Source organism: Mercenaria mercenaria, chromosome 11 (assembly GCF_021730395.1).
Source record: "Mercenaria mercenaria strain notata chromosome 11, MADL_Memer_1, whole genome shotgun sequence".
In the NCBI taxonomy this organism is placed as follows: Eukaryota; Metazoa; Mollusca; class Bivalvia; order Venerida; family Veneridae; genus Mercenaria; species Mercenaria mercenaria.
In genome coordinates this window covers 21,590,241-21,615,266 of record NC_069371.1, presented here as the reverse complement: position 1 = coordinate 21,615,266, position 25,026 = coordinate 21,590,241, and the positions used below count along the sequence as shown (strand labels likewise).

General features: G+C 36.2%; 1 protein-coding gene across 1 annotated transcript; it reads right to left on the bottom strand.

The window, feature by feature from the left end:
* Nucleotides 1-7,410: 7,410 nt before the first annotated feature.
* On the bottom strand, nt 7,411-21,577 carry LOC128546716 (uncharacterized). The gene is made up of 5 exons (XM_053517983.1): nt 21,488-21,577; nt 18,214-18,246; nt 11,586-11,673; nt 8,555-8,689; nt 7,411-7,933 (listed from the first exon to the last, which is right to left on the bottom strand). Exons 1-5 carry the CDS (start codon nt 21,575-21,577, stop codon nt 7,467-7,469), a joined length of 813 nt encoding a protein of 270 aa, XP_053373958.1. The 3' UTR covers nt 7,411-7,466.
* Nucleotides 21,578-25,026: the final 3,449 nt, after the last annotated feature.

Below are 25,026 nucleotides of genomic sequence, written 5' to 3'. Positions count from 1 at the left end.
TTAGAAAACTGTGGGCGTGGGTTTTGTATCTATAATATGAATGGGTGCGCTCCAACGGTGGCCGATGATATGGTGTTGGTTTCTCTGTCCAATTACGGTCTTGATAAAATGCTATATATTTGCTATAATTACGCACGGAAATGGAGATATATGTATAATGTCAGTAAATGTGCTGTGATCGTTTTTAATGAAAAAAATGTTGGTGATGATAACCGAAGTTTCTTATTAGGAAACGAATAAGTCTGTGAGGCAGAGTTTTATGCACACCTTGGACTTGTGACTGATAAATATTAATCCGAGCAAAAACCTATGTATGACGTCTGTACCAAACTTCGTGGTGCGTTCCTGAATATTGTTAGTAGTGGACTTCACCCAGTTTTGCTATATCCAGATACGTCAAGAACTATTTATAGATCAGTTGTTTTGTCAAAGTCCCTGTACGGTTGTGAACTGTGGAGTACATACTCAAAGACGCATATTCTTACATTGGAAAGAACTCATAGATTCTGTATAAAATAGAGAAAAGTGGAAACTTCACAGGTCGCTCAACACGACAAAAACGAAAGTGTTGCAGGCTCGGTTTGATTGAGCCTGTTCTTGGACGGTAGTGGAAATGCATGCTACCGTCCACGCCCTCTAGCCAAGACTTATGCAACAACTCAAATAAAATACAGCGACAGATTTCTCGTTAAGCGCAAGCGGTGTAGAATCTGTAGAATCAATTATTGATATGAAAAAGCTTCGCTTCTTTGGACAATTATGCCGCTTACCACGTAGATATTTGGCCAAGCATTTATTCCTACATACACCGACTAGAGTCCTGGATTACGATCGACAAACACGTGATTTTATACCGGATGTATACAGACTCTTATGTAAATATCAAATTGAGGATTATTTACATAAATATGTAGACTGGAGGTCCTCCTTCAAAGTTAGCACTGAAAAATATTATTGACACAAATATTGTTTCTAGTAGAACAACGATTAAGAATAAACAGACATTGTGAGAACAGGACCGAGTTAGAACCAATTCTTCCTGCAGGAAAACTAGCAAAACTATGGTTGTTGGCCAAGAAAACCCCAAAACTGTTATCTATGTGTGTATTTCTAAAGAACTTCGTAGGCTCTATGCTATCAGCAGAGAATATACTGTGCTGTCGGGTAATTTGACGCACCTAAGACCAACTTTGACACATAGATTCATCATTTGCATATGCGTAAACAATTCTTTATCATTTTTGTGAAGAGTGAATCTTTCCTTAACCTCTTGCAACATTTGAAAGCAACTTACCTCCATGAAACTGGGTCAAATATCACTTGCAACTGACAAACCATATTGTTTACATTACGTCACTTCTGTCGGCTAATTCCTGCGCATGCTTACTGAAAGTCATTTATATTTCAACTATCCCAGATATGTTATACCCTTTGAAAAGTATTAGTGGTTTGTGGATAATGATCTGAGAACTTTGATGGCATTGTAGTACTGAGTTAATAGGTTCCATTAGTGGCCACAGTCAAATGTTTACACTTCAGATACAGTTTAAACTATGAATTTCATTATCAAATGATGATAATAACAGTTTAAGGGTATGACCTTACACTTAACCTTAAAATAATGATACATACTATAGATTTCCAGGTCTATACAATGTTGACATTTGAAAAAAAGTGTTCATCTTTTTCATTGGATTTCATTTTCGTGGGAATTTTTGAGGAGTTCACATTAACAATTGCATTTCATTGCTTTATACAGAGGGAAATATGTTATTTGGCGTTTCTGATTTGTGTACATTAAACGAGGAAGCCATTTTTAACTCGTTTCGGGTCAGTAATCACAGCTGTCAAAGCTGTCAAGCAAAATGAAAGTAAGTTGGGGTTTACCAAATTTCATTCAGGAAGGCAGTATCTTTGGTGGATTTTGAACAGCTATGCTTTGGAAAATACTTACTTCATGCTGGAAAGCTCTTCTTTTACTGTTTAACAGTGTAAATTGTTGTAAAAATGTCGGATAAACGCATCTACAAACGCTTATTGACGTCAGAGATCACAGTGTTTACGTGAATATGCAAATGAAGGTGCGCAGAATTACCCGACGCGCCGAATTAGCCGAAACTACTACAGAGGTGTAGAAAGTGTCATGACGCAAATGTACATAGTATCTGTTTTTGTCCAAGACATGAATCGTTACGTATATTTCTGCCACGAGGTTACGTGCTCAGTTGTGGGACTCGGTCATAGACTCGTGCGGAGTAGAAAGGTTTAAGCTTTTGTTCCAGTTGTCTCCAAAAGATCAGTGTTGGGTTTTTACACAGCTCCCTAGAGATAGCAATTTAATCACTACCACATTGCAAAAATAATTAAACGTATACTGTTAAATTAAATTATATAGCTATACTTTCTTATAGTTACAGTAATATACAGCTCAATTAGAATGTGTTAATCGGTTAGCATGTCTCTTTCAATTATTTTTCTACTGGAGTTTATCCAAAATCTCTTTACAAGTTATAAATTAATATACACCTTTGGTAGCTGTCTAACGTTTTCGTTTCGTCGTTTAGGCTGTACATATAGTGGTGTTAAATGACATAAACTCCTCCTGTAATACTTTGTTTTCTCAAAGCACCTGGTATTCAAGGCGTTCAACTTTTGATTTCGTTTATTTTCGATTTTCACTTTACTCAGCCCATGAATGCTAATGCTTTTTATTTGAAATAATTGTATAACTAATTGTTATTTTGTATGTACATTACTGCGCAGATGTTGTTCATGTATATACGTTATGCTCTCCATTATTGGAGGAAATAAAGAAATATATTTATCTACAGAATATAGCTCTGCTGGTATCGTTTAATCATTCATTCCAATTTTGTAGGATCTGATCTTTTATCCATAAAAACATACTGGTATCACCTACAGTTTGAAAAATCCATGTTTCGAGAAAACCCAACATACACATAAATCCTTTATCAAAGAACACCAGTTGTTTCTATATGTGCAATTCAAAGTATATTGATAAAGCATACTGTACACTTTCCTTCTATATATTTTTACGTAATAGTTTAACCCAAGATTTGATAATATTATGGTAGCTCATATCTGGCAACGGCATCCGACCTAATTCGCCATAAATAGAATCATTTTATTTTTTGAAACGCATCAATGATACAAGTGTTAATCATTTATAGTTGTCACTATTTTCACTATATTGTATTAATATCATTATTTGAATAAGATTATTTACAAAAATGTTAGTGCAATGGTTTTGCCAATTTCGGTGAAGATTCCACAAGCCGAATCTTGTAAGGCCCTTTCGCTTTCTTACAAGAACGGTCATCCGTGGAATGCAGTCTAGTAAAGATAACCTTAGATAGCTTTCATCCTTGGAAAATTTTAAAACATACCAACTGCATTGCTTTAAATCTCGTTATCATTTTGTCAGATTGTAACATTGATAAATTTTTGGAGATGTTAGACTTGTTATATTATACGAACAGTATTATTTGTTTATTGTGTTTTGATACAATGTTTACTATTGCCATGCAATATAATGTATATGTACCACATGGGGTTATGACCTTCTTGCTGAATGAAAATAAAACTTGAAAAAATAAGGTCTTTATATATATGAAAATCCAATTATTTGTTAACTTCTGTTTATTTTTGGACCACACTGTGTAGACCGACATTTGGTTTAAAAGACATCATCAAAGAAAATCAGGACACAACTGTGTTCTTGCGAAGAGAAATATGTCCATAAATAAATAAAATTTCTATTCTTTTAAATCAAGTAAATAAGACCTGTGTGTTGTAAACTTGGTATGTTCTTTATGCATCTGATTAAGATTCAAAAGTTCATTCATTTCTTTATTTGCGAATATGTACCAGTAAATGAATATCATTGTATTTTGTTTCAACATGTTGTATTTTCCCAGGAAACTTGACTGATACTGTTCATGGCTATATCGTTATGTGTTGAAATCATGCAGTTTTTTGTATGTACCTGCAGAAGAAAGCTGCAACAGCGTCCTATATCCATGCACATTTCATAAATATATATACATAAGGCCATTTCATGGGATAATTAGATGAGGCGTTTTTAACGTTTCGCAGTGCACATCACTTGCTTTAATGATAAATTATCTGTTACAGGACTGAAGGTTATCAAGTGGAGAAATAATCGGTGTGCATAATGATCTAGTTGGCTAAACGAGGATATTACCTTTACACAGAAGAAAAGAGATTACTATCATAAAACTAAAAATTGGTCAGAATATAAATACAATGTATTGGAGGAATCAAACTAAAACACTAAAAAGGAAAAGTAAGCAAAATTTCTTTTCAAATGCTATAAATAACAACAAGGACAACTCATACCTTTGGAAACATATTAATGATATCAGTGGAAAAGGCAGTCAAAATTCTATTCCACAAAGTATTGATATTGATGGATGCAAGATTGAAGATCTAGGAAGTATTATCAACACTTTAAACAATTTCTTTACTAATATAATTTCAAACAAGAGAAAAAACTCATTCTGATAACCGAAATTTTGAAAAACTCTCTCAATTTGTAGAAGATAAAGTTCCTCCGAATGTAAAATTTCAGATACCATTAATTTGTTAAGGAAATTGACGTTTTAAAACTTATCAATGATCTAGATTCGAAGAAAGCAACGGGTATTGATGATCTCAGCCCAAAAATACTTAAATTAACATCAAACGTCATAGCTCTGACCATAACGGATCTAATCAATGTAGCAATAATCAACAATGAATTCCCGAAATGCCTCAAGACAGCTAAAGTATTTCCTGTTCAGAAGGCTGGTAATACATCTGATCCAAATAATTACAGACCTATTTCTGTACTGTCTACAATTTCAAAGATATTTGAAAGACATGTCACTAAACACTTATTTGCTTATCTCAACAAATATAACCTGATACAGACATCGCAGTCAGGCTTCAGACACAACCATTCCTGTCAAACTGCGCTAGTTAAACTCATAGATAATTGGCTCACAAACATAAATAACGGAGAGATAATTGGTGCTATATTCTTTGATTTAAGAAAGGCGTTCGATCTAGCTGATCATGAAATTTTAATTGAAAAATTGAATTATTATCATATAAGTCATAGTTCATTGCTTCTTTTCAAATCTTATTTAGAAGAACGGTTTCAATATGTCGTTGCTAATAACGAAATGTCAAATAAAAATTTAGTTCAATCAGGGGTTCCTCAAGGCTCTGTATTAGGACTTGTACTTTCTTACTTTTTATAAATGACTTAACCACTTTTTATGAATAGTTGTGATACAGATATGTTTGCTGATGACACAACGATACACACCCATAATAAAGACCATACGGTAGTCGCAACAAACTTACAAAATAGTGCTCATGAATTCAATAAATGGTGCAGTGAAAACAACATGGTGGTTAATGTAGAAAAATCTTCAGTCATGAGCTTAGGTACTGTACAAAAAACCACAATAACACCACAAATAGATATTTCATATGATGATAAAATATTACCTCATGTAGAAACTCAAAAATTGTTAGGAATCTATATTGATAACAACTTAACTTGGAATAAACAGATAGATCAACTGTGCATCAATGTTTCACGTAAAATAACATTACTCAAATTACTCTCTAAATATGTTCCAAGAGAATCTTTAACTGTATATTATAATTCATACATTATTCCTCTATTTGATTATGGTTGTGTCGTTTGGGGTGGTACTTCTGCCTACAACATAGACGGACTGTCCAAACTTCAAAAACGTGCCGCTAGGATAATCCTTAAAGGTGACATTATGACACCCTCGGCGGACATGTTCAGGGACTTGGGGTGGCTGTCAATCACTAAACGAGTAACCTATCACACATGTCTTTTAACTTATAAATCACTTAATAATATGACACCGCAATACATTAATAAATTGAACACAAAGGTTTCCTATTCTAACAATAGAACCTTAAGATCGGTCACAAATGAACATCTCAAAGTTCCTAGATCTAAAACAGCATTATATGATAGGTCATTCTCGGTTGGTGGGCCCAGGATGTGGAATGGACTCCCCTACGAAATCAGAAATCGCGAAACTCTGAGTCAATTTAAAAAAAAAACACCTTAAACTGTATCTTTTAAATGAAACTATATAAACAATCTCGCTTTTATTCAATTAATTCAAACTTAATTTACATATTTCCATACTTACTGGTACAGGCTCCATGGGTATTGTAAACTCGTTGGGCAGTGTGTAGTATTGTTTCTTTAAAAAAAAAGAATTAGTGATGGCACCATTAACCAGGGGGTTTGAACCTCTATATGCAGCCCGTCTGGGCGTACCATGTAAGGCTTTCAGCACTGGTATTGGCAATAGGGGTAAGATAGCCTCAGGGGAAGGGTGCTATTATGGTCGTTCGTTTCCTTATTTCCTGATTTGTGCATTCCATTTCTCTGACCACCACCATCCACAATATCATTCATAGGTGTAAACTGTTCATTCTTCGCACTCGTGAGTTCTCAGACATTGTAAGTTTCACGAAAAACATTCTTACATACATTTATAAAGATATATATTCATTATTCATTACAAATCTTCTCTTGATGTGTGTTGTTGTTTTTTAACTCACTTTACTTGTGGCACTGCTTTCTTTGTTATTCTCTTCTTATCTAATTAGTTATGTATAATTCATATGACAATTTTGTCAAAAAAAATATTTTTCTTCTTATTTGTTATCGTTTTTTCTTTCTTATTCATTTTTATCTCCTTTCATGTCTTATCAATAAGAGTAACAGACTTGCAATGTTCGCATTTTTATATCTAGTGTTATTATGTTTACTTTAGTCTATATCTGTTATCACATATGTGACATAATAACAATATTATTTCCTTAAATGTAATCCAACGCTTTCCCGTATTTTTCTCACAAAAGGGTATTTAGGGTTTTAGTGCGCAGATTACAAATAACATTTATTCTTTCACCACTTGTACATAATTTTATCCTATCTAATCTCTGTTCATTGTACTACATACTGTTTATGTCACTAAGAATTAATTTGTTCATAATACATTATTTTTATTCATGTCTTTCATTTCACTGTATATATTAGGATGATTTTTTACATTATTATGTTAGAGGACCATATGTTAGACTGGCTATAGCCAAATATGTTATCCTCTTTAAATAAAGTTATTATTATTATTATTGTAAACGGTTGTCTGATTAAACTGTTTTTGCGACCAATTACTGAACTGAATTCGCTCATATTTATTGCGAATATCTCAGAAAAGGGAAAGAAGTCCTATGTTGCAGCTTTTATTTTGAATATAATGAATAATTTTCGAATTTATATAAGCTTTTTAAGTTTAATTATCTAAAGAAAAAAATAATTACCACATTTTAATTTTACTCTGTCAAAAGGGTCATTTAAACAGACAGCGAGTTAAAATCTAGATATTTCTCATTCGCTCCACCAGCCTTTTAGCCCTGTCTCCGGTCTGTCTGTACCATATGCTGTCGACCATCTCGTCAGCTGCTGTGTCCCAATCTTTGTTGTTGACTGCCGCTATAAAATCAGTAAAACCCCGTAGTCTGTTTCCTAGGTTGAAGACCATGTTTACAACTATTTGTTTTACCTCGCTTGGCCACGAAGAACAGTTTGCGAAGATAGAGTGTGTTGTAACAACTGCAGCTGCTAAATCTGCGTCAAATACGCTCTCAATTCTAGCTGAGCTCACATATGTTCTAGGAAATTTTCCGTACTCTCTGTCGTTGCGTGTAATAAGGTGTCCGATGCCAAATGTAGAATGGCCTTCAGTGTCTATATATATTCTGGTTTTATATCCTTCATCAATTCTCAACTGCGCTTTGACTGAACTCAAGTCGCTCGAGTTCAATGCACAAGGACTACCTAAATCTATACCGAAATATAAACAATTTACTTTATTACTTTACTAAAGATTAAAGGCCTTCAAGTGGTTTGTCGTCCGATTTGTCATCGTTCGGAGTTTAGTTGGGCAGAAATTGAACCACGAGGGCGTCAGATGGAGTGCTTACATACATAATCATCTGAACCATGAAGTGTAGTAAATTAGACGATTAACAACAAGGAGGCCTAGTTTTATTTTTATATTTTACATGCTCTTGAAATGTTTGGATAAAAATCATACTGGACTTCATTTATCAGAGCAGTAATGAACCGAACGACATGCGGCAATTTAACCTAATAACATTGTAAAGTCCGGACAAAGTTTTCTCCGTTTAATGGGGGTGGGTGAGGGGTTGGGGATGGCCTATTACAGCAACTCCACTTAAATTATTTAACTGGATCTTCTTACAGATTCATAACCCTTAAGATCCATTCACAGACAGCCAGTTATACAGGAAAAGTAGTTCGAAAAGGAAAACGTAAATAAAAAATGTCATTTAAGAGGCCATAACTATGTTGCAATCCGAAAAAGTTAATTATTGATACTGGGAAGAGTATTAAAAGGAGGAGCTTAGTCCTTGATAATATAGATATTTAAATGCTACATACCTAATTTGCAGGTATCGCTGTCTGTATCATGATAGAACTGTGAGTCACATCTACATACATGAGAATTTCCCGAACATTGGGCCTTTGCAGTAACACAGTCACTTGCTTCCGAACAGGAACTACCATAAGCTTGTTCTGTTGATGAAAGTACAGCAAATCATCCGTTTATAAAATGCTGCATTAAGATATAGAAAGTTATTTCTGATATCATGCAATAAAACAGTAACCCAATGGTTTATGACCTCGGACAATAGTTTTGACTATATACCGGCGAGACATTCGGTGAGAGTATATTAAATGACTCATATAAATCGTCTATCTATAGTTTGTTTCAATGATCTGTCTATAGTTCAAACATAGGTTTGCTCGGCTTGATTCAAAACTTTAAGAAACGAAACAGTATATCACAAATGGTCTTTGTTCCTCAAGTACCAATACATTTTCCAATTTTTCTCCTTCACGTTTTGACTTTAGTCAAACACAATTTAGTGCGGTCAAGAGCACAAACTATTGACCGGCGATTTATATAAGAAAAAATGTAATAATAAGATATAGATACCAGCGGGAATAAAATAGAACAAGTTCGAAACGCGACACGTTTGTGGATGAAAAAAAAACCCATCTTTTGTCTGATTTTGTCAATAAAACATCTGTGACATACCTATTGGCTTAACGTAGATAGTTATTACCTTTCTGAGGCATGATTTGACTTCTAGTCCGTCACAGAGTCTTCCTCAGGACTGTGACGTCACGTGACAATGGTGGACGTGACATGGACGACGCGTTCAAGAAAATAAGTGAGAACTCGATAGACTCGTTCACTGAGCACATCAACTCGACCGGTGAGGATATCAAATTCACCAGTAAACATGAGGAAAACGATTACCTCCCTTTTTTAGGATACTGGTATTTATATAAATGATGATTGCTCCACAAAAGTGAAAATCTATAGGAAACCCACCCATACAGACCAGTATCTAAATTTTGACTTGAACCATCAGATCAGTTGTAAGATCAGTCATGTATAGAGCAGAAAATGTATTCAGTGAGCCAGAAGACATCAAGGCGGAGAAAAAACATATATCAGAGGTGCTTAAAGCAAATGGTTATAAGAATTTGATGTTGAAAATACCAGAAGAGAAGGATAAGACCAAGGAGAAGAAAAGTTTAGAAAAGATAGGGAAACGGATAGCAGTTCCGATTATGCTAGATGTATCTCAGAGAGACTACAAAAAGTGTTTAAAAACATGGAGTGCAAACATAGCACAAACCATTTAACACAATAAGATCAAAATTAGTGCAAAAAGACCTTACCCCAGCTGAAAAACAATGCGGAGTCATATACAAGATCAACTGTGACGGTTGCGAACCTGAGTACATCAGCGGGTGAACATTGTAAAGATACTGGGTACTCAATGAATAACATCCGGGTTGTCGGCCGTGAGACGAAAGATCAAAAACGCGATTGAAATCACGGAGGGGCCCCGATCTGAATGCTAATTGAGGATACGACCTCCCGCCAGACATCACAGTCCTGAGGAAGACTCCGAAACGTCAAATCGAACTATTTTCGTTTGATCAGCATGGCTGAGGCAGGAATCAACATCCATTATTGATCGCGGCCGATGAGGCCGCGATCATATTGAATAGGACAAGTATTTGCACGCTGGGGAAAATATTTCATGATGGACCTGTGAATTCTTTACTTATGGGTGAAACAGGTCTCATAAGCGTAAATACGACTAGCTTCTATTGATTATAAAAACATACCGTACGATTTGTTGTGAATTAACTGTTGTTGTACTTTTAGTAGTTCAACCGCCACCCTTGTTTTAGAGCAACATTTAAAAACACGTTTTTTCATCCTCAAGTAATAAGTAAGTAGGCTCGTCTAGTTTAATCAAGCTAGACGCATAATCTAACTATACGAGCGTCTATTTCAGCCGATTTACATTCGGAACATTTTCACGCGTTTCGGGCTTTATCGTATGTTTAACATGGGATTTTTGAACGGTCCAAAGATGTTAGAAATGTTTGTCTCATTGTTTTTTTTTAAATAAAGCTGTTACTGCTTTCATTGTTTACCACTTTTTTTCCACCCTTGCCCGAAAAAACATTAATGAGTTTGTACACTGTTCAGACAATTGTGCTCTGTTGAAATTTAACCAAAACACAAGTTTACCTGCATAAACAGAAAGCATGATATGTCACCATGCGCGGATCCAGAGTGGGGGTACCGGGGGTCCGGACAAGACAAGAAGGAAAGAAAATGTTTTTCGAAAAAGGCAACATTAGGACTGCATGTAAAGTATATGCGGCTGCTGCTACATACGACCCCGACATAATTCATATTATTTATCTAAAAGAAACTAAGAATTTTACCTTCAAGAAAGCTTGATTTTATCATTTTCCCAAATTTAACAGGTGAGTCCATAAAACTGTCCCAGAATGCAAAAAATGAAGTGCTAAATTTCAAAATGTCCAGTGTGGGGGGGGAGGCAGGGGATCGGCCCCCTTCTGAGAAAATTGGCTGTGTCCGTGCATGGTCACTATACCTGTCCAGTACTGGACATTACGGTAAACGCTTCTTTCCTGCACAAATGACAATTTCGCAACTTCTGTCCGGTTTGTACAAATTTCTGGCCGCGATAAACCATTTGACTTGTACTTTATTGGCAGCACATATTCATGTTTTCCCAAAATTATAAATGTGATAATAAATCATTTTATACACTTATTGTTCACAAGAAATCTTTTTTCTGAAACCGCACACGTAAATACTGTCACAGCAAGATATATGATAGCATTTCTCATGTTCGGCCTGAAATAAATGTTTTCGTCATGAATTCACACGAACAAACAGAATGTAAAGAGTGACCCTATTCATAACAGACCTGCATATACTAATTTAAACTGTCCAGATCTACTACGATGGAAACTAAGTTGATACTTAAGTACTTCTGTAAGACGCAATCATTTTAAATATACGATCCGCAACTATATGAATGACACAAAACTTAAAATAACATACGTTTGAGTGCCTTCAAATATCGAAGCTTCTTTGTGAAAATAACCGATAAGACGACCCTGTTTTTAAGAGTTCCAAATGACTTGGCAACCTGTTCATATTATAGGTTGTACATACTCGAACGTCTTAAACTGTCACTGGGAAATTAATTTAGATATCAGGCTTAGTTACAGACCAGCAATACCAAATTCTTCTCCAGAACAAATTTCAGAACTGGTCAATATATAGATCTAATACATATATGTATAAAGACAACAATCAGTAGTCACGTCTTCTTCGTTTGAAACTTTTTTATTCGAGGCAGTACGTAGCTTTTTGTCGCAAACAACACATAAGCAATTTAAACTAAAACATGGCCTGTTTTCTAAATCATTGCGTGCATTAGATAAGAACAAGTCACTATAGAATTGAACCTACTTTATGTACTATTTACTCATATTAGAATAAAGTATGATATAAGGTATAGGCCCTGTGATTACTCAGGGGAATGTGACAGTTCTGAAGCCAAAATGTTTCTTCGTAGATAGAGTACGCGTTACTTGTACTACTCAATCAGTTTAATAGAAACTCTTTTCTAAAGGCATAGCCTACATGTATATCACGTAATTTCATCTGTCTTGTGCAAGTCAGATTATAACAGTTGCTGGTGTGTGCAAATTTATAAAGATTTAAAGCAAGACTTACGGCAGGCATTCATGTACATTTAAAGCTCGTGCATTGCCGCATCAAAACAACGTAGTGAAGTGTGGGTAAAATGCATTTTAGCGGTCCCCGGCAGTTTACAAGACGTATATCCGACAAGTAAGGGTGTTGGGCACAATCTGGGTATGGAGGTAATATCCCCCAAACATAGGCCTACTTATCCAGAACTAAAGTGGAACCTATGTATAACTTTTACATTTGTTTTTTAGTCTAGACTATCATTACAGTGCAAGTGCTCCAAGTGTACTATTTGCACACCGGCCTTTCCAGTGATTTAAGCCATGCTGGCAAAACCTGTATGGCTCCGTTACACATCATTCCAGATGACATTTGTGCTGTAAATGATAACTAAGTTGGCAGAGCCTTGTTACATCAAAACAATTACCTTCAAACCGGATATTCCTATCTTCATCTACAACCAGTGACAGGGTTGTATTTGGTTTCAGTGGATTTTGGCAGGTCTAGATCTAACGGGGCACATGCCACGTTGCATCGAGTTTGATCCGGCCTGGAAACAAGAGGACCATGATGGCCCTATATCGCTCACCTGTTATCATTGCACTTGAGGACAAGAAGGTCCTCAGAAAAAATATCTAAGTCCAAAGAACAGTAACAGCAAAGGGAAGAAATTTAACCAAAAAGAAAAAAAAATTCTTACAAGGTACATATATGTCAAAATACACCTAAAAATTGGAGGTACCATCCATGTTGTACCACAGAAAAGTGGTCTCAGTTTTTCCCTACGGCCAATAATAAAAAAAAGTGACTAAAAATAAGCTATTTATAGGTTATAATGCAGTAATTCGGTCTAAAATGTGCTTCCGTGGTGTAGTCGAAAGAAGTCCCTAATAAATAGATCCTAATTTTTCCATTTTTCGCGTATTAGGGCGTAAATCGGGGGCCAAATGGGCATTATTTCACTCGTGGAATGAATTTTACATAAAATACGACACGTTTCATGCTAATACTCGCATGTTTTCGAGTTGTTTACTTGAAAACGGAAGTAGGGTGTTTATTCTGCGGACCGCTTTCTGAAATGCGGCAATATGAGGGTACCTGACTTCAGTTGACTTGCATTTCACTGCCTACTATTCAACACCCCTTTTTCTTTTCGTTTTCTTGAAGCAAATGTATGGATATCTTGTGGAAAATAGGTCTACGACAGAGTGAAAATCTAGAAACTGTAACAAAATTGGTCTGAAGTAGCTGAATTTTATATGAAACAAAGAACAATTTCTTTTATTGGTATATAGCCTTATAGTAACGTGAGAGGGAAGTAATTTAAAAAAAAAATATTGTAAGTGAACAAAAGAAGGATCTGCCAAATAAATCTGTTGACATAAATGAAATTTCAGATCAGTATCTTCATAAGTTACGGAGATATACCCATTTTAATTTGAAATAAAGGGTGGTAATTTGACATAAAATCAGTCCATAGTTATCTACCCTGATTGGCTCAGTCCAACTAATGACAATAATGAAATTTCAAATAAGTCCTATAAGTACTTACTGATATAAATCCATTTTGATTAGAATCAGGGGAGGTAATCAGATATAAAATAACTCTTAACCTACGCTTGGATCTGATTTGTCATGGAATCCAAGAATTATTGTTGTTAAAGTTATTTTGGAAGTTTTTATCAAATAAAACCATAAATGAAGTCTCTATATGGCTGCAAAAGCCAAAATAGCCAATTTTGGACCTTTAAGGGGCCATAACTCTGGAACCCATGACGAAATCTGGCCAGTTCAAGAAAGGAACCAAGATCTTGTGGTGATACAAGTTGTGTGCAAGTTTGGTTAAAATCGAATCATAAATGAAGCTGCTATTGTGCAGACAAGGTCAAAATAGCTAATTTTGGCCCTTTCAGGGGCCATAACTCTGGAACCCATTATGGGATCTGGCCGGTTCAACTAAGGAATCAAGATCATATGGTGACACAAGTTTTGTGCAAGTTTGATTAAATTCAAATCATAAATGAAGCTGCTATTGTGCAGACAAGGTCAAAATAGCTAATACTGGCCCTTTCAGGGGCCATAACTCTGGAACCCATAATGGAATCTGGCCAGTTCAAGAAAGGAACCAAGATCTTATTGTGATACAAGTTGTGTGCAAGTTTGGTTAAAATCAAATCATAGATAAAGCTGCTATTGTGCAGACAAGGTCAAAATAGCTAATTCTGGCCCTTTCAGGGGCCATAACTCTGGAACCCATAAGGGAATCTGGCCAGTTCAAGAAAGGAACCAAGACTTATGGTGATACAAGTTGTGTGCCAGTTTGGTAAAAATCAAATCCTAAATAAAGCTGCTATTGTGCAGACAAGGTCAAAACAGCTAATTTTGGCCCTTTCAGGGGCCATAACTCTGGAACCCATAAAGGGATCTGGCCAGTTCAACAAAGGAATCGAGATCTTATGGTGATACAAGTTGTGTGCAAGTTTGGTTAAAATAAAATCATAATTGAAACCACTATCGTGCAGACAAGAAATTGTGGACGGACGCACGGACGCACGCACGCACGGACTGACTGACGACGGACGACGGACGAAGGGTGATCACAAAAGCTCACCTTGTCACTATGTGACAGGTGAGCTAAAAAGACCTGGAGCGCCTGTGATAAATTACAGAGTCCGGTATAAACTGGATTCATAAGTATCTTTAATGTATATATTATGTTGTAACAGTGGTAACCCTAACCCTTACCTTTAGTCAGTATATTATACAAATTGTACACTAAATGCGTGCGAACATGCAATAATTTGCGTACTTTTGCCATACGCTCCGATTGATAATCACTTCCGGACATGCACAGAAGACCGTAGAGATGGTACCTAAAAAATTCAAATTCATCTTTATAGGTTTTTTTCAGAGTGAAATGATAGCTAAGTGCACCAATTTTCTAAATATATTGATGGTTTTCCTCTTCTCCATGTCAAAAATAGAAATATTTGATATCTAAAAAATGACTTTCTCAAAATATCTGAAGCAAAATGGACAACTCTTGTATTAACCGTTTTTTCAAAGATTTTAGGACTTAACCAATTATAGTCTATATCAAAAGCTCCCACCGCTAAATAAATTCAATAGAGTATAAGGTAAGTTTACTCTACTTTCAACATTTTGAAAGAGCCTATACTGAACTTCCTTTTGTCTTTTAATAAAGTCAAATTCCAAGACTATCCAAGAGTCTAAAACGCTTGATAAAAATCTGAGTGAAAGAGAATGACATGCTCTTTATTATAAGCTTACCAAAACCATACCAAAAATGTACCTTAAAGTAGTTATTAAAGATTTTATATTGTAAACAAACCCCTCCACCATTTTATAGTAGACGCAACTTGACCGCGATGGTTGACCTTAGGCTGATTATTCATATCGGTTATTTCATTATAGAAATCAAGGGTGTTTAGGGTAGCCGTGTATATTTATATGGAATTAGTTTGTATACAGTGCAGTATCAAAGTATATATACTTTCATTTGATCAGTTAAAACTTTCCAATACACTAATTTATATTTACACAAAATTATATTTCCTTTTTCTCGTGCAGCTCGTGTTTTACGTACACTCCTTTTCAATAATAGGTTGTGCCTTATTATGTATTATAATGCAAAGGTCAACCATCGGGGTCAAGTTGCGTCCACTATACCATCAATATTTTCCACTCATGAATGCACTCAATTGAGGTGATAATTGTTGATATATTTGTAAATGAGAGGCCCCAACAAAAACCTTTTTTCAAGTTGTGTAAACAGTTTAAGTTTTAAATTAATGTTGATATCTGAAATTATCCGATTACTTTGTTTTCAACAATAAATAAAACAGCTTTTAGTTTGTTTAGGGTAGTTGACCTGTAACGAAAATCATCAAACAGAGTAATCTCCATATGCTTTTTCAGCATTTATTCGATTTTCAAGGAAAGCATATGATCGTGCTAGTTCCCTCCAGAGAATGTTTAAATTGAGAAAGCTTAAAATACATTACATAGATTCATTACCTGTCAGCTACCTTAACATGTAGTAATTACAACCACTACCTTAAAGCATTGTAATTATATTTGACGACAATGCGTTTTTGTGTTACCAGTTTAACTTTTTTTGTTATTTCTCATTGTTGGATATATACATATTACATTTTGATATAGATAAATGTTGTGTAAACCAATGTATCACCATTGAGAACAATAAATAAACAACTTTGGCTAAAAGATCAAAACTTAATAACGTTTCTTAATGTCGTTAATTTTCTTCAAAGAAATGTATGCATTATTCTATATAATCTTCATGCATTACTAAACTTTCTATCAGGACCTCACTACAACTCACAAAATAACTGTCAGTGTAAGTCATGAGAAAAGCGTGCATATTGTATATTGAATAAAAAGGGATTTAAACAAATGTAGGTCATATTTTGTCTGCCTGATAAGTTGTTTGAAAAAGGACCTATCTGATTTTTCTTTCACTTTTGATCAATGTTTAATGTTGGCTTCAGTTTATTGATCAATTAAGAGTTGTCCCCCTTTGATTTATTTGGGTACGTACCATCTCTAAAGACCGCTCAAGGTCTGCAGAGAACAACCACGAGGGCAATACTCTTTAAATCATCGCTGTATTACATACCTCTACCTCGTTCTTATGTCCTTCAAAATGGGCTTTATTTAATACAAATAAGATTATTTGTTTAAGATACTGAACTTTGGACGCATGGAGTCCCGAGACGCCATCATATCAAACCCTGACATTATATTTGACATCACTCCTTAAGGCATTTCTGCGTAGAAACAAGCAGTCTATTGTTCTGTGTCGGATTAAAAATGCATTCACAGTCTCAAGTATATTACGAGGTTATTCAACACTGCTGATTACAATACTGAATTCTGCAGGACGAACATACCGGCAGCATAAAATCCAAAGTTTACAGACCGTCTTAGCATTATAATTTTAGTTTGACCGCTGTCCTCGAGACGAATGTTCAGAAAAAAGCTAAGTTTCAATTATTTTTTATTTTTTATTTTTTTTTTTTTTTTTACTTTTTTAAAGTGGCCCATATCATACTGACTTTCGCAGATGCGGTGGAGGATTCGTCGCAGAAACGGTTGATAAATATGGCCGCGTGAATGTAATCGGTAAGTTTTCTAATGCGTTTTACCTTATTTTCTTACGATTAGCTGGAAACAACAAGTGAGGCAGGAGCCCGCATATGTATTTTCCCAGCCACAAACACTTGTTCAGCGCAATTCCTTGCCAATAATATTAACAGTTCTGTACAGTTTGATAAGGGGCTGCCGTTTACTGCAGAAGTTCGATTACAATTGCAGTATTCTATACAAAAGACCCCTAATTACCTTTGCATTACAGCGTATCAAACAAAAACTATTTCTTCGTAATCGCCGAATTGTCAAAAATATGAAATAATCGACCAAAATGATTCCAACGCCGGGGCGGTGGATACAACTGCAATGTATTACGGCGTGTCCGATCCTGTTAGTGACGGTTTTGGACTTTTTACCCACATAAACTGCACTTTTCCCGGGATTTTGACCCGGGTTTGGCCATTGCATCATTTTGACACAAGACAACAGTAAAAACTCGATGCTTAGTAATAATGTTCTATTCATTTGCACACCCTAAACTATACCCAAAGTAAACTATACACCATGTTTTTATCGTCAAAATGCATGTAAAATGTTGCTGCATATTGTATGTTTATATGAACGCATGCTCAAAACATATTTACAAACTATCAATAAGTAATATCTAATGTTTGATTGATGTCTGACCCGATTCGATTTTTACATTATCTACCTTACCATATTACCTAATGTACAACACATACGTAGACATTAACAGTAGCATGTCGATCATAAGAAAGTGGTTTGAGCTGCTGCGTTACATGAATTCAAAGGTTTTTTTATAACTGGGCTGACTTACCTTTACTTCTACATTACAATATGCTTTTATTTTCTGAAATATACAACAGACGGACTGACAAGAAAGAAGTAAAGATTTCTTATTTAATATTGAAAATTAAATGAAGAAACAGATCACTGTCTCCTGTACCCTGTAAAAGACAAATTATATAGAAAACCACGATACAAGTAAAAGGCTAGAACTGCAATCACCTCCCATTTTAAACAATCGAAAAAGTTACACTAAACATGTCTTTTTCAAATCAAATAATTCATAAAAAGCAGGAAAGGAAACAGCTTTAGGGCCCGGCTAGAAAAGAAGGGGTGTAAAGTAGAGGGGTGTCCTCTAACTTTTTTATTAGTAGGCCGATTTTCAAAATTCTTTCAAAAATTCATACTAACATCTGAGGTAAGACACATTTTTGTCCTCCTTTTCTAGATAACTTTAATATTGAATATTTTGTTTTTGGCGTCATATGTTTGGCCCTATTTTTCACGTGCAAGACGCCATATGTTTAAACAGGAAAACTATTGGCGATAATAGTTTTGATTATTGACTGTCAAGCCTTTTAGTAAGTGTTTTATTACATGACATCAGATATTAATTTCCCCAGTGACAAGCAACAGATAGGCTGCGTATTTGCGTAAATATCCAATTAGATTTTCTTTTAGTTCGTATCAAAACTCACATGTATAACCAAAATACTCAGTTGTCATATCACAGCTTATGTCTCCTCAGAATTCAACAGTTGCCACTCGTAGTGTCGGATAGTGGCTAACCGCGATGCAGTCCGAACATTTATTATCTTTCACAGGTTGAAGTCTGGCTAGAGTGTAACTGTATCCACAGGTGTTTGAAGCTCTATCAATAAAAAGTATATGCAGGTTAGATCTCTTGAAGAGTAGTATATTAGGTGGGTGGGATATAGTAATGCATATATTTACTGATAGAGCTTCAAGCGCCTTTGCTGTATCCCGGTCCAGGCACTGAAAATTTCTGAGATGCTCTCGAGTGTCTCCCACCTAACTAAGAGGCCTGTACTGGTTCTTCCCATGAAAAACGGCTTCGCGTGTATCGGTGCTATACACCAGGCGCGTTAAAGAACCAGACTGTCTATTCGCAAAGAGCTAGGCTAAGTTAGCCGGACAAGTCTGTATCTAAAAAGATTTCTCTCTATCTGTTCTGGAGGTTTTATATCACTATGTCCCTCTGGTCAGATCGCTCTGTCCACTGTTCTAGTAATTTCGCGAAATTTCGCGCCCTGTGTTTACCATAAAAAGGGCGCTATATAAATCTGGTATAATAATAATGATAATAATAGTAGCTGTTTAGGTGGTAACGAGTCTCTGTCGAGGGCCTCTGTCGTTATACAAGGGCCAGATATTTCCATCCGCACCATCTACTAGTGACGGAATACCATATTCTTTAAATAATAGACGAAATAAAATAAAATGCTTTTTAGCTCACCTGAGCACAAAGTGCTCAGGGTGAGGTATTGTGATCGCTCACCGTCCGGCGTCCGTCCGTCCGTCCACACTTTCCTTTAAACAACATCTCCTCCTAAATCAACAGGACAATTTTGATGAAACTTCACAGGGATGTTCCTTGGATGGTCTTCTTTAAAAATTATTCAAAGAATTGAATTCCATGCAGAACTCTGGTTGCCATGGCAACCAAAAGGAAAAACTTAAAAAATCTTACTCTCAAAAACCAGAAGCCCTAGAGCTTAGATATTTGGTGTGAAGCATTGCCTAGTGGACCTCTACCAATTTTGTTCAAATCATGACCCCGGGGTCAAAATTGACCCCGACCCAGGGGTCACTTGATTTTACATAGGAAAATCTTAAAAAATCTTCTTCTCAGAAACCAGAAGCCCTAGAGCTTAGTTATTTGACATGTAGCATTGCCTGGTGGACCTCTACTAAAGTTGCTCAAATCATGACCCCGGGATAAAAATTGACCCCGCCCCAGGGGTCACTTGATTTTACATAGATTTCTATAGGAAAATCTTCAAAAAAAAATTAAAAAATAAACCAGAAGGCCTAGAGCTTAGATATTTGACATGTATCATTGCCTAGTGAACCTCTACAATATTTGTTCAAATCATGACCCCCGGCTTCAAAATTGACCCCGCCCCAGGGGTCACTTGATTTTATACAGGAAAATCTTCAAAAAATTTCTAAAAATAAACCAGTAGGCCTAGATCTTAGATATTTGACATGTAGCATTGCCTAATAGACTTCTACAAAAAAAATTCAAATCATGACCCCCCGGGGTCAAACTGACCCTGTCCCATGGGGTTACTTGATTGTACATAGAAAAATCTTCAAAATTTTCTAAAAATAAATCAGAAGGCCTAGAGCTCAGATATTTGACATGTAGCATTGCCTGGTGGACCTCTACAAAATTTGTTCAAATCATGATCCCCGGGGTCAAAATTGACTCCTGCCCCAGGGGTCACTTGATTTTATATAGGAAAATCTTAGATATTTGATATGTAGCATTGCCTATTAGACTTCTACAAAATTTGTTCAAATCATGACCCCCGGGATCAAATTGACCCCGTCCCATGGGGTTACTTGATTGTACTTAGAAAAATCTTCAAATTTTTCTAAAAATAAACCAGAAGGCCTAGAGCTTAGATATTTGACATGTAGCATTGCCTAGTGGACCTCTACAAAAAATTTTCAAATCTTGACCCCCAGGATCAAATTGACCCAGCACCAGGGGTTACTTGATTGTACATAGGGAAATCTTCATAAATTTGCTAAAAATAAACCAGAAGGCCTAGATCTTAAAGCTTTAGCTTTGTTCAAGCAAGCAACTCTACTCAGGTGAGCGATATAGGGCCATCATGGCCCTCTTGTTCTTCTTTAAAGTTCTGTTAATACATAAATCACAGCAAGTGAGTTAGTACGGGGGCCAATGAGGTCTACCATGCACCCCCCCCCCCCCCCCACCACCACCACACACACACACACACACCGAAAATACGACCATTTACCATTTAGAGAATAATCAGTCATATCTTGGTCAGTAAAAATGAACGGTTGCCATGGAAACAGTGAAATCTTATAAAGTTATATAGTTGAAGAGTTTTTTCATGGGAACATTTTTTATTTCGAAAGGGTTGGTCCTGCCGAACAATTTGGTACCTATGAAAAAAAAAAGTCTAGTGGTGGTGGGGTGCATGGTAGACGCTATTGGCCCCCTACCTAAGTCATTTTACAACCAGGATGACCATCAGAAAATTAAGGGCGGGCTGTCAGAAAAGAAAAGAAATACTTTTGTATACCGGTTCCAACATTGAACTTAAATAAAATCTCACAAGACTTTTTGCTCGCTTCTCTTTCAATATTACATATTCTAGTGCTTCATAGCCCATGTCAGTTCATAACCTTTTCTTCGGGTCATTAAGGATGTTTCCCTTGTAACTCTATATTCTGCAAAGGCATTGAGAAAATAAGATTTAGGTTCAAAAGGAATGATTTTATATATAAATATACAAGAGCATTTTTGTGTTTTATATAACATACCTTCTGTTGCCATTGCGTATGTTAGGGTTTGGTGGGGATAACCTTTATTTATACTGTCCTGTGACTTTGGAACATGGTGGTGGTAAGAGTGAGGTTAGGTGCACCATATACCAGTTTAAGCTCCCCAGTGGTGGTTTTGCCACTGACCATTCCAAGGCGGTGCCCCACTGTGTTTCTTTATGTGTTCGTTTTGTGTTAGTGTGTTTACTTTATGTGAGTGTCTTTGTTGGTCTTGTGCGCGTCCACGTGCTGAGTGGACGTTTGGGGAGTTTTTTTTAACGTGGCTTTCCCTGTTGGATATTTATCCTTGTTTTTTATTAAAGGATATCCTAGAATATTCAGCAAAAGATGTATTCTATTCTGTTTCATATCCTAAAGACAGTATTGTTTTAGTGACTCTGAAGCTACTCGCCCACAGAAAGTTTTAGGAAAGAGTGTGTTTAGACACTCATAGCTAACCTATAATCATCACAATGTTTACCAAATGTTCACGGGGTTTTCGTGCAATACAAAGTCATGTAGTACGGGCATTATTTTAGTACCCGACCAGTTATAAGTCCCATAAGGCTTAAACTTTTATGATAAAAACAAATGAAATAGTTGTCCAAACAGATGCTATACACAATTACATGGTCAAACAAGAGGACCATGACGGTCCTGAATCGCCCACCTGTCCCTACATGACCCAGTTTTGAACCGAGTATGACGTCGTTTTTCTATAATTTGACCCAGCTCTTTCTTTAATTTGATATATGTTGGTATTTGAACAGGTTTTTATCATATTTATCAAACTTACTTATCATTTTGAGATATATCAATATTCTTGCTAAATATACTGAGCCAAAGTTAGCTTTAAAACTGTGAACAGCGTCGTTTAGGATAAACGCTTTATCTACATTTCACTCAGCGTAGCACAATCAACAGAGTGAAAGAAATTGACACTCTCGTCCAATCAGGCAGCGTGTTGCATAAATCTTCCATTCTGATAAATTATCTATAATGCGTTATCAAGTAGTATGATTTGCAAACTTAAATCACGTGGCATAGGTAGCGAAAACGAATTTAGACGGCGTCGCCGAAAAAAGTAACTGAACGGGATGACATTTTAGACTAGACGGTGTTAAAATGCACTGCACTGACTGGCTTGTTAATGAATGAGTTGTATATTTACTAATTTTGGCGGTAACTGTCCTTTTTGTAGCCCTTTATCAGATAAGGATAGTCAGGGAAGTATAAGGTCGAATCATGGCACTAGCAAAGCGCATGGATTTCGTCCTTGATATATCTATATTAAGTTCTTGGTGGTTCCGATAACGCCTGTATGAATATATGGCCGTCTTATATATGACAAGATAAGAGTTAAAAGATTAAAAGAATGTCTACAGCGGTTTAGTTCACACCTACCAACGTGATTCATTACATGTCATCAGGAAAAAACAGAGTTCATTCCACTCTTTCTTTTTACTTTAGCTGCGCGTAAGTTGAGTTTGAATTTTAGACCGGTCAACAGCACAAACTATGGACCGGTGACTTACCTAAGAAGTCACGCAATGATTGGGGTTGGATTGTACATGTATAACTTGGGGCCGCGTTCCAGATAAGAACTGTTTTATGAGAGAAGAGATTTGAATAGTACTGTGAACGTAGAGTTACGCAGTTCATGTTCCTGGCAGGGGTGCGGCGATGAATAAACGAAAACTACATGTAGATTACGCTCGATTGTGGAATACAGACTGGGAAGTGTAAACAGTAACTGTATTTTGTTTGTTAGTTAGCTTGCTTGTTTTGAGTTTAGCGCCATTTCCAAACAGTATTTCAGTTATGTAACGGCGGTCAGTTAACCTAACTAGTGACCCTTGATTCTGTACCAGTACTATCATGCTCTCGGCAAGAAATTGCCAATTTCTCCACATGAATCAAAGGTGGAGAACGAAATGACTTCATACACTTTGCCTTTTATCAAATCGTCAGAGAACAGACACCTCGTCCGAGGATCGAACTCACTATTCTGTGCTCTGTAGGCAAGCGTTCTGTCTGCGCTAATTGGGCGGGCAGTAGGGGGTATTCATCATAATTACTTAAGAGGGGAATTCAGAAACTTTGAGACTGTCCATATAAAATGTGGAAAAACCTGTATTTAAACATATTGCTTACAACAGTCCCTCAATAAATTTATCCTTACTGAACCGGGCTATTCATGCCCTTAAAGCTGCGGAGTAGCTATTCCTTGGTATATTATATTGCACTACAAAGTGCGCTTCTGGAATAGTAACGAAGCCCAGTCATAATTTGCTTCAGTGGACCCCTAGCCGCTTCCTTAACTTAATGCTTTCTTACCGATTTTAGAACCTTGTCCCTGTAAAACGTTCCAGTAATAGATCTGCCTGTACACAGAGTATTTGCTCAACGGAACCTTTGGAATTAAAGAACCCATTTGCAACTTTTTAAGTTCATTTTGCGAGAAGTGATTGTTCTTGCCCTTTCCTAGACCATTGTTTGTTTATACACCTCCGAGGTTCGAATTAATATACCAATGTCTCATCTCCTGTCAGAAGTTCATTACACCTCCTTTCATATGCATTTTTATAGATTTTTAGAATTTTTTCCGACATTGCACCATTTGGACTTTTCTTTGAAAAGCCTACCTTGCCGACACTCGATAATTTTAAGTGTTTATGAACACTTCCCGATGAAATTCCCACCGATGTAGCTTGTTTGAAAACTGTATATCCCCGAGGCTGCTATAGCAACAATGTTATATGAGGATGCTGACATTTTCTGGCGCCCTATACGTCTGCCAACAAAATATTTATGGCTAGTAGTTGTTTTACCCAGATGATAAGGTCTCGAACTTGACTTATTATTGATATTCTTACGAAATCAAAATCATTAAGAAACTAGAGCTGCTTTTGAGAAAAGCGAATGTCTCCCACAACTGCCTACTCATCTAAATAGCAAGTCAGTCTTTATATACCGTTTACTCACTACAATTCAAGGGCCAGAACTCCAAAATGCCTCGCCCGATTTGGCTCATTATCGATCTTGTCCGAGGTCTTATGGTCAAACACATTTTGTTCAAATTTGGTGAAGATCGGATGAAAATGTTCGACTTAGATTGCGGACAAGAGCAAAAAGGCCGATTTTTCGGTAATTCAAGGGTCGTTACTCCAAACTGCCTGAACCAGTTTGGCTAGTTATCGAACTTGGCCAAGGTATTATGGTCAAACACATTTTGTTCAAGTTTGGTGAAGATCGGATGACAAATGTTCGACTTCGAGTGCAGACAAGAGTAAAAAGG